The sequence below is a fragment of the Chlorocebus sabaeus genome, chromosome 16 (assembly GCF_047675955.1).
Source record: "Chlorocebus sabaeus isolate Y175 chromosome 16, mChlSab1.0.hap1, whole genome shotgun sequence".
Lineage (NCBI taxonomy): Eukaryota > Metazoa > Chordata > Mammalia > Primates > Cercopithecidae > Chlorocebus > Chlorocebus sabaeus.
Genome location: NC_132919.1, coordinates 80,398,375 through 80,415,286, shown reverse-complemented (window position 1 = coordinate 80,415,286; position 16,912 = coordinate 80,398,375). Strand labels below are relative to the sequence as shown.

At 50.6% G+C, this 16,912-nt stretch overlaps 2 protein-coding genes across 3 annotated transcripts in view; one reads left to right on the top strand and one right to left on the bottom strand.

Annotated features, from left to right (window-relative positions):
* Positions 1-16,912, bottom strand: part of TBCD (tubulin folding cofactor D) — a 183,903-nt gene that overhangs the window by 94,143 nt on the left and 72,848 nt on the right. The gene's annotated exons all lie outside the window — the stretch shown is intronic.
* ZNF750 (zinc finger protein 750) lies at positions 2,600-15,244 on the top strand. Its single transcript, XM_008013389.3, has 3 exons — positions 2,600-4,521; positions 12,068-13,684; positions 13,826-15,244. Exons 2-3 carry the CDS (start codon positions 12,249-12,251, stop codon positions 14,559-14,561), a joined length of 2,172 nt encoding a protein of 723 aa, XP_008011580.2. The 5' UTR covers positions 2,600-4,521; positions 12,068-12,248; the 3' UTR covers positions 14,562-15,244.

The window sequence follows — 16,912 nt, the reverse complement described above, 5'->3', positions numbered from 1 at the left end:
TGCCGGCCATGTCCTGTGCCTCATACCCCCACCTGGAAACTAGGAAAGCTCAACCAGGACTGCGCTTCCAGCCCGTGTGCCCCTAGAGAGAGACCCTGACACAGAGGCAGCAACGCCAGCACCTGCCTGTGTCCCTGGCACCCCCAACACACTGGCACCAGGGCTTACCCCCAAGAACAGCCACCGCCCCAGGTACCGCTCCCTCCCCACCCAGGGTCTGCAGCCACAGGGAAGCACCCCCCACATCTGGTGTAATTCTGCTCATCGCCCCCTGGGCTGGGTACCTCGGCCACGTTCCCGACCTGTGTGTGGGGGGCTCCACGGGCCAGGTGCATGGTGCTCCTGAGTAAATGGACGTGTGGGGGGCTCCACGGGCCAGGTGCTTGGTGCTCCTGAGTAAATGGACGTGTGGGGGGCTCCACGGGCCAGGTGCGTGGTGCTCCTGAGTGAATGGACCAGCACAGGTGGTGCACTTCACCCCGACACCATGAACACGCAAGAAACACCAGCGGCCACCCCCATGACAGTTCCTAAGATTTGGTCAAAAACCTAACCACAAGACTTCTGAGTAACATAGGGGGTTGAACACATAAAAAATAGTGGGTAAAATCCCACTAAAAACAGCAGAAATGGACCATTTTCTTTTTTCAAGGCATAAGCTACAGGGTAGAAGAGGAAGGGCAGGAAAGGCAGCACCAGGACCACGGAGGAGCCTGGAAGTGCAGGGACAGCAGGAAACGCCTTAGACCGAGAAGCCCAGCCCTCTCCTGGAGGGAGGAAACCCACACTCCCCTGATCCACAGGACAGGAACCTACAAAGCTCCAGGTCTGTGGCACCACAGAACTCGGGGGGGTGGGGCAGGGCAGGCCTAACCCAAGAAGCACTGGGGGAGGCCTCCCACCTCTGCAGGAGACAGGGCTGATTCCCCGAGGTGCTCGGCAGAGGCCATGCTGAAGATGCAGGGAAGGCACCAGGCACGGCATGGCGCTCCTGCAGTCCCGGCTACCCGGGAGGCTGGGGCAGGAGGAGCCCTTGAGACCAGGAGTTCAAGTCCAGCCTGGGTAACACGGTGAGACCCCAGGTCTTTAAACACACACACACACACACACACACACAGGGAGAACATCCACCCCCACTCCTCCACCCCCCACTAAAAGAAAGCTATCACTAAAATCCTTAGGAAGGATAAGAAAAGCTACTGCAACTACTGCATGAGAATGAGATGCTACAAAAGGAACACTCAGAACAAAATAGAGCTCATGGAAACCAAAATGAGAAATCAAATACTTAATGGAAGTGTTGGAATATAAAGTTAAGAAAACTAAGACTACTGAGGATAAAGGAAAGAACCTGCAGGTGAGAAACAGCTGTACGTAAAAACCAGGAACCACTACTGACATGAAATTCTACAATACATAAAACTAATCCATGGTGGAAAAGTATCAGCCTGCAGTTGCCACGGTCTGGGTGGGGAAGGGTAGCATCGGTGTGACGGTGCTCTCTGGGGCCGTAACGGGAGAACATGTTTGCCAAAACTCGTTAAATGGTCCTCTTAAGACCTGTGCCCTTCACTGAATGTAAACCTTACCTTTGAAAGAAGAATCACAAACTAGTAAGAATACGCCTGCAAAGTGTTTGGAGCAAAGCAGACTGATGTCTGCAACTGACCTGAAATGCAGCAAGATAAGTAAGCGGGACGGCGAGGGCAAGGGAAGGGGTAAGTTGGATGGCGAGGGGAAGGGAAGGGAACGCACACAGCTGTGCTAACTGCAGAACCCCGCTGTTGGGTATATGAGAGTTCACCGGAGCATCCTTACAACTTGTCCATATGTTTGAAAATTTTCACACGAAATGTTGAGAGAGAAAGAATCAGGAATCTGAATGGCATCAAGGCTCTCAACCGCAGTAGTAGAAGCTGGAGAAAATGGAGAAAATTTGCAAAACTCTGAAGGTCAATGATTTCTGGCCTGAAGTTCCAGACTCAGCCAAACTATCAGTCAGGCAGATAAAACCATTTTCAATAATTCAAGGCCTCCAAAAAACTCTCTCGCGCTTTCTCAAGAGCCTATAAAAGGTATGTGCCTCATGTCAAAATAAATGATTAACTCAAGAGAAAGACATGGGATCCAAGCAGCAGGCCTTCCAGTGCGAGAGAGGCAGGCAAAACCCCCTGGATGACGGGAAGGCAGGCATGGGGGCAGAAGGGGCAAAGAGAGGCAAATCCCCATCTTCCATGAAGGCAAGCCACCAGACAACACCCAGACCAGGAGTGGAGAAGGGAGAGGGAGAGGGAGAGGGCGGGCACAGAACCACCGACAGGTCAGGAAGGCTGGAATCGAGGAGGTAAACACCCGAACACTCAGCTCAGGAAAGGCCGCGGTGGGGCTTCCGGGTAGAGGCAGTCGCAGCGCAGACACCCGGCACTCCCGCCGCTGAGAGGTGGAGCCCTCGGCTCCCGCCTTGCATCTGGGCGGCATGAGGCTTCCTCGGCAGAGAAAGCGACAGAGGGACGCCCTGACAATCCACAGCCCAGCCTTCTGGAGGACTGGAACTTTCCACCTTGCTCTCTTCAAGTCCTGAGCCATCACACAGCTGGCCACCCTCCTAGAGAGGTCTGTGAAGTGCTCCTGAGTGAGGATGAGGTTCCAGCGGATCGCAGGATCCCAGCTGCCCCTCCATGACAGAGGGCAGGTGAGTGAAGCTGTCCTGGACCCGCCAGTCCAGTCACCTGCCAGTTTTCTCCTCACTGAGCCACCCCAGTGTCCATGAAACAGAAGCAGCACTCAGCCAGGCCCTCCACAAACTCCTGACACAATATATCCGAAGACGGAATAAAACGGTACTTATTCTAAGCCACTAAGTTTGGGATAGTTTGCTATCCGGGAATAGGTAAGAGGGACAGAGAACTGCTGTTTTTTGTGGTAAGACTTATGTAACTCTTTTTGACTTCATAAAGTATACGGATGTCTCAATGGACAAAAGTCACACACACAAAAAAATTTAAGGTATTAAACCATCCTGGGCAACATGGCAAAACCCTGTATCTACAAAAAATTCACCAGGCACAGTGACCGCGTCTGTAGTCCCAGCTACTGGGGAGGCTGAGGCAGGAGGATCACCTTAGTCCATGTGTTTGAGGCTACAGCCAACTGTGATCACACCACTGCACTCCAGTTTGGGTGACAGAGCAAGACCCTGTCTCAAAAAAAAAAAAAAAAAGGAATTAAACATAAAAGTAAAAGCAAAGCCATATAAAATCTTAAGGAAAAAAATAAACAACAAAAACAAAAAAATAGGCCGGGCGTGGTGGCTCACACCTGTAATCCCAGCACTTTGGGAGGCCGACGTGGGTGGATCACAAGGTCAGGAGATCAAGACCATCCTGGCCAACACGGTGAAACCCCATCTCTAGTAAAAATACAAAAAACTAGCCAGGCGTGGTGGCGGGTGCCTGGGCGACAAGAGCGAAACTCCGTCTCAAAAAAAAAAAAAAAAACAGACACAGCGTGTCCGTCCCGGCCAGCTCGTCCCTACGCCTCTGCCCTGCAGCCTCAGGCTCATCCAAGGGCCTGACAACAGCTCATCCCACCTCCTTTCCCAGTCCTCAAACCGACACCACATTCCAGCCTTCGCGACAGCTGGGGTGCAGCCTCCGATTAAATAAGCAAGCAGTTTGGGGGGAGGAGGTGTGGAGGTAAAAACTGGTCCCCACATCAAGTGCCTCTGCAATTTAAAGTGTGTGGGGGGTGGTCTGCGGGAGCGCACAGCTGGCCCCTCCCCCTCCCCCGCACCCACACACCCGGCTCCGCAGCTCTTGCGGCTCTTGCGGTGCCTGGCGTCGGTCGGGCAAGCTCCGGCAGGTCCCTGCAGCCCGGTGCCGGGTGAGCTCCCTCCCTGCCAGCTCAGCTCCCGAGGAGGACCAGGGACAGAGACTCTCAGGAGCAGGGTAGAGGGTGGAAGGTACTCAGACCCTCAAAGGCCTCACTGGACCCTTCATGGCAAGGACGCCATGAATACTGTACCTCCCAGGGTACGTGTACTTGAGAATCAACCGAAGTGTCTGCCTCCTGTGTACACACGCTCAGGTTCTAAAGGGAAGGCTCACATGTCTTTGCCGTAACGCCAAATATTCACCAGGTGTGATGAACACAGTAATCTACGTTCTAACTGCGGACACGTCGGAAGCCCTCCGACCCATGGCCGTCCAGGCAGCACTGACACCGCACTCGGCACTCACAGACGGCGCCGGGAGTCTGCCAGATACTTGCTCACTGGGTCCAGTGCTGGGGAGGCTGCCTGCAGCAGCTCGGTGGGTGCAAACACATGAATTGTAGCTGCGGGCAGGAGGAATATCAGGTGCATCTCTACGCCCCGAGGGCTCAACTCCTACACTTAAATCCCTCCCACTGGAACAGCCGGCTCCAGTTTCACCAAGCAAGCGTGAGAACAGGTACTGCTTCCTGAGCACCGCCAGCCACCAGCACCAAGACCCGGCCACATCCCAGCACTGCCCACCTCTGGTAAGTACTTACTATTTCTTTTCAAATTCAAGTTTTATTTTAAAACTCTTCTCAGACGTATCTAAAATACCCGGCTGAACGCAGCGTTTGCCCCGTGTCTGCTCTGCCTTGCTCTGGGCTTCAAGGATTACTCAGGACCCAGCAGGTGCATGGCTGGGATGCAGACCACGATTACAAAACTTCTAATGAGGCTGACACTTAATTCTAAGAACAGGAACAAGCTTATCTGGAAATTAACTCCTTGTTCTGCCCTAAAATTCATAAAAATTAAACCAACACAAATTCATATTATTGCTTAACTGTTCCTAACCTCGAAAACAAACTATAATAAATGCTAACAAGAGGTAAGGGTCATATATATGTGTGTGGTGTATGTACATTAGGGTGAATTTAGGGTTTATATATGTGTGTGGTGTATGTACATTAGGCTGAATTTAGGGTTTATATGTGTGGTGTATGTACATTAGGGTGAATTTAGGGTTTATATATATGTGTGGTGTGTGTACATTAGGGTGAATTTAGGGTTTATATGTGTGGTGTATGTACATTAGGGTGAATTTAGGGTTTATATGTGTGGTGTATGTACATTAGGGTGAATTTAGGGTTTATATGTGTGGTGTATGTACATTAGGGTGAATTTAGGGTTTATATATATGTGTGGTGTATGTACATTAGGCTGAATTTAGGGTTTATATGTGTGGTGTATGTACATTAGGCTGAATTTAGGGTTTATATGTATGTGTGGTGTATGTACACTGCTGAATTTAGGGTTTACATGTATATGTGTGGTCTATGTACACTAGGCTGAATGGAGGGTTATATGTGTGTGTGTGGTATATGTACATTCTGCTGAATTCAGGGTTATGTATGTGTGTGATGTATGTACATTAGACAGAGCTGAATTTAGGATTATAAGTGTGTGGTGTATGCACATTAGACAGTGCCGAATTTAATATCTAGTTTAACTTTTAATACTTTTAAAGTTTAAAATAAGTACATAAGCTTACATAAAGTTTAAAATTGAACATAAGCTTTCAAAAACAAAACCAAACCAAAGGGGTTAAGTTTCTGTTTGGTTGTTAAAGTCTCATGTACATGTATACACAGACACAAAAGGGGTTTTTTTCCTTACACAAAATTTCTCATAAATCTGCTTTGGAGGAGAACAATTATTGACCCAGCACAATCCGTCCACATTTGTGCCCCTAATTTTCACTGCGCAGTAGCAAAGGCCTTCCAGCATTTCTGACTAGAGTTTCAGGATGAGGCGGTGACTGTAAAGTGGTGAGCGTTTGTTTACGAGCTCAGGTCTGTAACTCGGGATCTCCTGCCGAAACTAGAGTAAGAGCCCCTGGTTGTTTTTCTGGATCCATTCTTCCAAATTGTATTCCGGAAGACTGTCTTTTCCCCAGGTCTTGGTTGTCCTGAGGTTTATCCTTCATTTTAAAGAGCCGAAAGGCTGGGAGGGAGTGGCAGTCAATCACTGGAAAAGCTCAATTGGAGTAAAACTCACAAATCTCGTTCTTGCGACATCCCAGTGGGTAGGCGACAATGGTGTGTCCTTGAGTTATGCAACAATGCCACATCACAATATTGTAATTACAGCATGCCCTTCACAATGCTCCAGCCCAGCAGGCTCCTCGCCAGACAGCTGGACACCACCAGAAGGAACATTACAGCACAGTCTCAGGCACAGGTTAGGACACATGATAAGCATGGTCGCCCAGCCTGTCACAGAAACGTCCCATGGTCACCCAGCCTGTCACGGGAACGTCCCATAATTACCCAGCCTGTCACGGGAACGTCCCATGGTCGCCCAGCCTGTCACGGGAACGTCCCATGGTCGCCCAGCCTGTCACAGAAACGTCCCATAAAGTTAAACTGTAATTACCTCCACTGTGTCCTATCAAAGTGTTTTTTTTTTTTAAGAACTCTTTCTCTCGTCTATTTTTCAAAGTTCAAACTCCTCAGAAGCTTGTTAAGCATCCCAGCTTCTCACTATCACCCCAACAACTGTCTGCTGCATCGACTGTCCACATTTAGGAACCTTTGGAAAGACAGTATATTGGCAATTTAGAACTTTAAAAACAAGACAGACACAACCCCGTGGCCAACCGAAACCACTCACTCTTCAAAGCACTGTCTGTGTGGGCAGCTACACCCCAACACCCAGCCCAGTGCACGCCGAGCAGGAAGAGAAGTGAGCTCTCAGCTCAGCGCACTTTCCAGAAGCCAAGTGCACTGGCTGAGCACACGACATTTAAAATACTTAGAAAGGCACAGAACGGCATCTGTAAATACAGCAAGAAAACCTGGCGAGAGCTCGGTGGGATCCTGAGCATGTTTTAAGCCACTGCACCCCACTGTTCTTATGCCCTTTAGTGCAGATATTGTCTACGTTGGCTGCTTGGTCTGAAATAATTTGGAGAAAGAAGTCTTTGTGTCAGGCCGGGCTCAGAGGAGGTGGGTTGGAGGAGAGGGCACACGTTAGCCAGCAGCAGGCAGGGAAGAGTCTGTGTAAGTATTTCAGTAACAGCCACCTTTGATCCAGATCTGGAAGCTCTGTGGAATGTCCACCCTGCTAACGTTTCCTGCCAATCCAGTGGGAATCGAGAGGAGGATGAGACCCTCCTTCAGAATCACACCGAGGTCTTCACTGTAAAACATGCTAGCACTGCAGTTCTCAAATGAAAGCAGATAACGAACGAGACTCTGCTTTATTACTAGACAGATAGACAACTCTCCAGGCATGTTATTAACTAAAATGGAAACATGCCTCCCCCAGGAGAAGAAGATGCCCGGCACTTCTTTTTCACCTCTAGAGAAAAACTGCACCTCTAAATGCAAATCCAAATTACTATAAACAGCTAGAGTTCTGGGTTACACTGTTTGGGCAACAACATACTCTTCTGGGAATATTTAACACCAGCAGTTGCCAGAGTACAAAGTGGGGCTGGTAGAAACTGACCAGAGACAATGTAAACGCCGTGCCCACAGAAGATGTGACAGCCGGAGGTACTGGCCGTCGGGTTTGGTTTCTTCATCCTTATAAACCTCACTGAAGCAGGACACAGAACTCACAGGCTGACATCATCATTTGAAAGCTTACCAAAGCAACAATTTTATCCCACTTACTCCTCTGACACTACTGTAGTTTTATAGATCAGGTGAACTCCACCCGGCTTACACTGAAGCAGCTGTGCTCCCTGTTTTAATTAGCAAATTGTGCAAGCCTGAGAGGTCAGTTTATCCAAGGTCTGAGAGGTCAGTTTATCCAGGTTTTACTAAAACTACTGCCCGAGAGTCCATGTTTACATAAATTTCCTTCAAGCAATTCAACTCCAAAATGCTCTCACTCACCAGGGGCTTCCTCCCTGCCACACCTGCGTACGTCAACTAATTGATCCAAGAACAAAAGGGCAAATCGTTCAAACCTTCAGATAATAACATCTGACTAGAAAAGAGACATATTAATATAAAAGCAATTATTTTCCTAATTACTATTTTGGCTAACAGCAGAGCTTACACATAACTTGCCTGCTGTAAAGCTTTTGAGAAAATCTAACCAACACGGGTTATTTATTTATTTGCCTGAGAGTATCAGCAATGTGAAATAATGCTGCTTCGAAAACTGAAGTCCTCACTTTCTTAGATCCCGAGGGAGTCACCTGCCCCTCTGAGGGCTTGTGTTTCAGGTGCTAGAGGCGACGTTTCGGTATCGCAAGGACGCAGCTCTCACTTGATGAACGTTTTGCAACTGTCATCGTTTTGATCATGATGCTTCCAGCTAGTGATGAAATCATCAGTTTTCAGATCCCTGCCATAACATATCCTATACAATCATGGGAACCTGACTTGCAGAGGTTCTCACGCCTTCAGAACCAGGGAGCGCGGCGAGGCGTGCCAGCACAGGCCCCACCGACTGATCTGGCTGGCCCAGCGTTTGGCTGAAACCAGGCACCGGCTTTTCCACTTCCTGAAGGGAGGCAGGGAAACTGCTTTCATCACCCAGGGCAGGTCTGCCCCACACGGTAGGGACTAAGCCCATAAAGAAGTCGTTCACGTTCTTTTTTCTAATGGGGGAAATTAGAAAGACAAAGACAAAACGATCATTACATGTTTCATTTGCTTGGCTTTGACCCGGTTCATTGTAGCTTCTGTGGCGGCCCACGGTGGGAGAGGGGTGCTGAGCGCGGGGTCTGAGCCCCAGGGTGTCACCCGACACCCTCCCTGGTTGTGGGGTAACAAACATCTTGTCCTCATCCAAGGACAAGATGGTTGTGACGAGTTCCTGCTACATAGAAACTCATCACAGAGAAGGCAACAGGTCAACAGAACCCCTCTTTTCTACCCAGACCACTTCTTAGTAAATAAATGTCTTAAAGAACTTAAAGTACGTTAACAGAGGCAGTTTGTAGGGGGAAGGGTGGTTCTTTGGGTTTTTAAGAAATACGAATAAAGGAGCTGGGCGCGGTGGCTCACGCCTGTAATCCCAGCACTTTGGGAGGCTGAGGTGGGCAGATCGCCTGAGGTCAGGAGTTCGCGACCAGCCTAGTCAACGTAGTGAAACCCCGTCTCTACTAAAATTACAAGAAATTAGCTGGGCGTGGTGGCGGCACCTGTAATCCCAGCTACTAGGGAGGCTGAGGCAGGAGAATTGCTTGAACCCAGGAGGCGGAGGCTGCGGTGAGCCGAGATCGCACCACTGCACTCCAGCCTAGGCAACGAGAGCGAAACTCCATCTCAAAAAAAAAAAAAAAGAAGAAAGAAAGAAATATGAATAAATGAGTAGAGAAACCAGTGTGCTGAGAATAAAATCAGAGTACTTCCCCAGAGTTCGGAGCAGCCGTATGAAAGCCCAGCCTCCACCCCCGGCCTCTGGCGTGTAGGAGGAAGGACACGGGGTGCAGGGAGGCGGCCTTGCCTCAGGGACAGCCGCCTCCTAGGCTCCACACACACCACTCTACTTTCAAGGGGCAGCTTCTCACTCGACTTTTAGCCATCCTGATGTCTACACATAAAACCTCGCAGACTCAAGAATGGGCACATCTGCCCATTCCTTAAAAAAAAAAAAGCTGCAGTTGAAACAGTTTTGTTAAGTCATTTCCATTGAGCCTTTTTTTAGGCAAGGTCTCACTCTGCTGCCCAGGCTGGAGTGCGGTGGCAGGATGACAGCTCCCTGCAGCCTCAATCTCCTGGGCTCAAGGGATCCTCCCACCTCGGCCTCCCAAATTGCTGGGATTACAGGCGTGAGCCACTGCCCCCAGCCCTCCATTTAACTTTACTTTTATGTATTTTTTTTTAATTATAAGTTTGGGGACACAAGTGCAGAACGTGTAGGTTACATAGGTAAACGTGTGCCATGGTGGTTTGCTGCACCCATCAACCCATCATCTAGGTTTTAAGCCCTGCATGCATTAGCTATTTGTCTTAATGTTCTCCCTCCCCATGACCCCCACCCCCAGACAGGCCCTGGTGTGTAATGTTCCCCTCCCTGTGTCCGTGTGTTCTCGCTGTTCAGCTCCCACTTACGAGTGAGAACATGCGTGTCTGGTTTTCTGTTCCTGCGTTCATTTGCTAAGGGTGATGGTTTCCAGCTCCATCCACATCCCTGCAAAGGACATGATCTCATTCCTCTGTATGGCTGCACAATATTCCATGGTGTATATGTGCCACATTTTCTTTATCCAGTCTATCATTGATAGGCATTTGGGTCATCTAACTTTATTTTTAAGCTGTTTGAAAATATTTAGACGCTAAAAGACCTTTTCCTTTTTACATTTTTAATATGAATTAAAGTGCTCAGATCCACAGCACCTCCACCCCATCTCCCACTCAAGCTGTCTCCCAGGCACAGTTGCTGCTTGAGTCGCTCCAAGCCCAGCTGCCACGTGGAGAGCCCCAGACTCTCAAAGCCTTTGTTCTGGGCTGGGCACGGTGGCTCACGCCTGTAATCCCAGCACTTTGGGAGGCTGAGGCGGGTGGATCACCTGAGGTCAGGGGCTCAGGACCAGCCTGGCCAACATGGTGAAACCCTGCCTCTACTAAAAATACAAAAAAAAAATTAACCGGGAGTGTTGGTGGGCGCCTGTAGTCCCAGCTACTCGGGAGGCTGAAGCAGGAGAATCGCTTGAATCTGGGAGGCGGAGGTTGCAGTGAGCTGAGATTGCGCCACTGCACTCCAGCCTGGGTGACAAGAGAGAAACTCTGTCTCATAAAAAAAACAAATAGCCTTTGCTCTCAGCCTTGGGTTAGGAGGCAGGTGAGAGCCCCAGCGGTGTGCAGTACAGCCTCTGAAGGAAACCTGGGGCTGGTAAGAGGGACACAGAGACCCTCTGGAAGAATCCAAAAGAGCAGGCCAGCCCTGACATCAAGCGCAGCCCCTGATGGGTCCCGGGACCTGAGCAGGTGTGGCCCAAGGGCTGAACCCACTCCCTAAAGGTTAAGGGCCAGGACAGCTTCCCCGCATGGCCCAACCATCCCTAAAGCAGACACCACTCGCTCCAGTCTCGTCTCGGGCACGAGTGTGGCAAAGCTTTGGCTCTTCCATTTGGAGGTGCACCTGGATGGGCAGGTGCTGCTGGCCGTGCCTCCTGGCCAGCAGGAACGGGGTGACCGTGAAAGCATGTCTCACAATGCTGCTGTCACGCACAGGATGTACAAATTCACCTCAACAGTATTTCAGCCATTTAAGTCAACATAAACAGAGCATCTGTATTCCTATCTGAGACAACGTAAATGCTACTTAATGATAAAGCTAACTTAGAAGCAGCAGGGTGGAGTCTTGTGTTCGAATGTTCTTCGTTTTTCAATAAGCACACTGGGAATGCACCAACAACGTGGCTGAAGAGGGCAGAAACTGCCGTGAGCGTTCAGGGATTGGCCGCAGGGGAGGCAGGGAGCATCCATGGTCTCGGGCTCTGCAGACGGACAGCAGGCCACGCTGTACTTGGGCGAGCTCCCGGCCAGCAGGTAGGACCAAGTAGACGGTGGCCAGCCCATGCTCTGTGTAAAAGTGAGGGGTCACTCTGTGACTGTGGGGTACACGTTAAGGGGAAACAGCCACAAACCCCTTTGCATTTCAGGTGAGAGTGCGGCCAACCACATCCCCACTGTTTCAAGCGTGTAACCCTCCAAGCAGAGTCAGGCAGCACTGGGACAGGACTCTGTCTAGACCCCGGGAGGGGGATCGGTGTCCTCAGCCCCCAGCAGCGTGCTTTCAAGGAAAGGTCCAGGTCACAGGATAAAAGTTCCCAAAACTTAAAGGCTTACAGGCATTCTCAGAACAGACACTCAACGCACCACACACCACACTCCACCTCTAGGCCCCAAGGCGACTCTTTCAGATCAGACTCAGAAAACATGGTGGGGAGTTAGCAGCCAGGTTACCAAGGGCAGGGCTGCTTCTGTGACCTCAGGAGCAGGCGGTTTCGGCCCTTCCGGGGCTCTGCTTCAGGGATCCTGCGGCGGTGTGGCAAGCTGAGGCCGGCTTCTCGCCGACCCCTCACTCGCTGTCCTGACACCAAGACTCTGCTCTTTGTTGCAGCTCCCGGCTGCCAGATGACGGAGGCTCTCGCCAGACCCTCAGCACACAGAGCTGGCTTCCGGTAGAAGCGCTCGGGAAAGAGGCAAAGCGGGAGGTGCCTCTTCAGAAACCACAGGGTGCACGAGGTGTCGACGGTGATCACGCCACCTGGACGGCCAGAGTCCGAGGCATAAGAAGGAAAATGAGTCTTCTCAAAGAGCGGAAGCCAAAAAAGCCACATTACATCCCCAGGCCTCCGGGAAAGCCCTTCAAGTATAAATGTTTCCAATGTCCCTTTACTTGCAATGAGAAGTCCCATCTTTTTAATCACATGAAGTATGGTCTTTGTAAAAACTCGATTACTTTAGTATCAGAGCAGGATCGAGTTCCCAAGTGCTCTAAATCTAACTCGCTAGACCCTAAGCAAACCAACCAGCCCGATGCCACGGCCAAGCCAGCCTCTTCCAAGTCTGTCATGAACGGAGTCTCCGCCTTTGACTCAAAGCTTCAGCACAGCTCTGCCAGGGAAGACATCAAGGAAAACCTGGAGCTGCAAGCCCGGGGAACCCACAGGTGCCCAGGACAGAAGCCAGCCCTCCACAGGGCATCAGCCTGCGAGAGCCCAGCTCCGGAAGCCGCCCTCGGTGCCCAGCCTGCTCTGGAAGGCGCAGCTCGGCCTTCTGCATTTGTTCCAGTCGGCGAGCACAGACTTAAGGGGCCAGACAGCGCTGAGGCGCCTGAGACACTGGCTTTACCCAACCCCACTGCCAAGGCCGCCTCCTTCCACACCAAGTCAGCCTTCCACGCTCCTGGCTACCCCTGGAAAGCCGGCTCACCATTCCTCCCACCAGAGTTTCCACATAAAATCTCATCTACAAAGGGGCTTGGGGCCATTTCCCCTTACATGCACCCCACAATCCCAGAGTACCCGCCTCACTTTTACACAGAGCACGGGCTGGCCACCATCTACTCGCCTTACCTGCTGGCTGGGAGCTCGCCCGAGTGCGACGCGCCCCTGCTGTCAGTCTACGGAGCCCAAGACCCGAGACACTTTCTGCCTCACCCGGGGCCGATCCCTAAGCACCTGACTCCATCTCCAGCCACATATGATCATTACAGGTTTTTCCAGCAATATCCCTCTAATCTGCCAATTCCTTACGGATTTTACAGGCCAGAGTCTGCGTTTTCCTCCTACGGTCTCAGACTCCCACCTGTCGCTGGCCTCACCCGAGATCAGAGCTCTCACCTGCTTGAAGAAGCCACCCTGGTCTATCCAGCCTCAAGTCCTTCCAGGTTAAACCCTTCAGACCCCAACAGAAAACACATCGAGTTCGAAAGTCCAATTCCTGAGGCTAAAGACTCCTCCAAGGCTGGGCAGAGAGACACGGAAGGGTCCAAAATGAGCCCCCGTGCAGGGAGCGCAGCCACAGGCTCCCCGGGGAGGCCAAGCCCCACCAACTTCACGCAGACGAGCCAGACCTGCGAAGGCCTGTGCGACCTCTCCAACAAGGCGGCCTCCAGCGCACTGGGAAGACTCTACCAGCCGGAGCAAAGCCCCACAGCCTTCCAGCCTGTGAAGAAAATCCCAGAATGCCGACCTGCCCAGGCTTCTGACACCAGAGCAGAGTCTCCAATAAGGTAAGAAAATGTCATTTTCAAAACCTCCAAGGGAATGTTTCTGGTTGGGTTCCATGAGCCAAGTTTATACTTGTTCAAACTGCTTCACGCAGTTGCTTTTCTAAGCAAGCTCCTACTAAGCTTTCTCTTGGCTTCTTCTAGCCTCAATGTTGTGAACGGAGACCCCCCCGGTCCGACAGGAAGCACCTCTCTCGTCTTGGAGGCCGCGCCTTCCAGTCCGGAGGACAGCTCCAGGATGGGTCCCCTCAACCTCTCCAAGAAATCAGAGATAAACCCGGCAGCCACCCACGAACCCACGTACCAAGGCAGCCTCCAGGCGGAAACCGCCAGCTTCTCAGAGCTGCAGGACCTTCCTCTCAATCTCTCGGTGAAGGACCCCTGCAACGCCCCGGCTCTGAGGCCTCCCTTCCCCAGTCAACCACGAGCTGCAGAACCTGCTGCTGCTGCTCTACGGAAGACTGGGACAGAAGGTTCTGAGGATGTGCCCAGCCACCCTGAGACCAAGCCAGGCAGCCTCGATGGTGACGGGGCCCCACCCACAGGCCCCGGCGAGGAGGCTCCAGACGCACGTGCGGTGGACAGCAGCGAGGAGCAGAAGCAGACGGCAGCTGTGGCCCTGTGCCAGCTGGCAGCCTACAGCCCCAGGAACATCCGGGTGGGCGATGGGGATGCTGCAGCCCCGGAACCTGTCTGCCAGCAAGACACACCCACACTCAGCTCCACGGAGAGCCAGGAGGCCCAGGGTGACCTCAGACCCAAAGGACAAAAGAGGACAAGTCAAAGGGATGCTGGAAAATCCCAGCAAGGAGCTAAGAAGGCAAAGCTGCAGGACACGGCCAGAGTGTTCACACTACGAAGGAGGGCCCGGGTATCCTAACGCCGGGTTCACGCGTGTGCTTACAGAGCTACGGCCACACACACGCCTCCCAAGGCGGCTACGCCATCTCTGAACTGGCACTTTCCTGTTTTTACAAATGCAGCTTCTTCTCGAAAACAAACAAAACCTCCAATTCAGTTTTTATAAATATTAAGCATGAATATTAAAAGGTGCTTCTACTTTTGGTTGTAAAAACATCTGAATGACTCTAAGACTGATAAGTATTTTGAAGTCTAAGCCGTCTTACAGAAGATCTTTTATAAATGTTTGCTTATAAATAGTTCACCATTACAACAAATTGTTTTAACTGTTTTTCTATTAGTTCTAGCTGCATATTTGAAGTAAATGACAATCACTGAAAAAATGTCAGAAAAAGCATTTTCAGTACTAGCATAAAAGTGCCGTATGTAAAAAAGAAAAATGTGATGTTATAACTAAATAACACACAAACATCGAGAGGCTATTTATACAAATAATTTATTTCCGCTAGAGAAAGTGCATTACTGGTGAAGGTATTATCAATTTATTCTACTTGCTTATAATGCTACAGTGAGTGTTCTGCCTTACTCTGCCTCACTTTCCATTCCCCAAAATGATGTGTATGTTGCTAATTTTCCAATAAACTCATATGAACCATAAGGAAACATAAAATGAAGATGAATGTCAATCTATGTTATCCTTTAGAACAGTCTGCCATAACACGCAATGAAAAAGAGCTCATAGCTGAGGCAACAATTAACCTGTGAACGGGTGCGTGTATGCACATTCAATTGTGTGGGTGTGAGCGTGTGCTGTCTGTGGGGGTGTGTGTGTGCACATTAGCCCATGTGGGTGTGCACGGCTGCCGGTGTGTGGGTGTCTGCTTGTGCATGTCTACAGATACATGTGCACATTTGATCGTGTGGATGTGTGCGTGTGCACGTCTGTGGGTGTACCCACTTATGCATCTCTGCGGGTGTGTGCGCATTCTATTGTGTGGGTGTGCGGGTGTGCACGTGCGCATATCTGTGAGTGTGTGTGCGCATTTGATTCTGTGGGTGTGCATGTGTGCTATCTGTAGGGGGGCACATTCAATTGTGTGGGTGTGCGTGTGCATCTCTGTGAGTGTGGGCACATTCGATTGGGTATGCATGTGTGCATATCTGTGGGGGGTGTGCATTCAGTTGTGTGGGTGTGCACGTGTGCTATCTGTGGATGTATGCTCATTCTATCCTGTGTGTGCACGTGTGTGCATATCTGCAGGAGTGTGTACACAGGTAATTGTGTGTGCACATGTGCATATCCATGGGGGGTGTGCACACTCAATTGTGCAGGTGTCCATGTGTACATACCTGCTAGTGTGTACACATTTGTGTTAGTGTGAATGCATATGTGGGGGGGTATGCACGTTTGTGTGGGTGTGTACGTATGCTATCTGTGGATGTGTGCACATTCGATCCTATGAGCGTGCACATGTGCATATCTGTGTGGAGGGGTGCACATCTGATTAGATGTGTGCGTGTGCATCTCTGTGGGTGCGTGCACATTCGATCACGTGTGCATGTGCATGTGTGCACACTCGATTCTGTGAGTGTGCATGTGTACATATCTGCAGGTGTGTGCACATTCGATTATGTGGGTGTGCACGTGTGCATATCTGCAGGGATGTGTGCATTCGATTGTGTGGGTGTGCACATGTGCATATCTGTGAGTGTATACACATTCAATCGTGTACGTGTCCACATGTACATATCTGCGGGTGTGTGTGCATTTGTGTGGGTATGCAGGTGTGCATATCTGTGAGTGTATGCACATTCAATCCTGTGGGTGTCCACGTGTGCATATCTGCGGTTGTGTGTGCATTCTATTCTGTGGGTGTGCACGTGTGCCTATCTGTGGGGATGTGTGTGTACATTCAATTGTGTGGGTGTGCACATGTGCATATCTGTGGGGGGTGCATTCAATCGTGTGGGTGTCCACATGTGCATATCTGCAGGTGTGTGTGTGCATTCGATTGTGTGGGTGTGTGCATGTGCGTATCTGTGAGTGTATGCACATTCAATCATGTGGGTGTCCATGTGTACACATCTGCGGGTGTTTCTGTGCATTCGATTGTGTGGGTGTGCACGTGTATCTGTGGGTGTACGCACATTCGATTGTGTGGGTGTGCACGTGTGCATATCTGTGGGAGTGGGTATGTGCATTCAACTGGGTGTGCACGTCAACGTGCATGTGTCAGTGTGCAGGTGTACACATGTATGCACTTCTGCATCTGTGCATAAATGAGCGTGCATGTGTGCACATGGGTTTAAATCTGTGGTCAAGTACAGGCATGTGCGAAGCACACCTGGGGTTATTCAAAGGCCATCCAT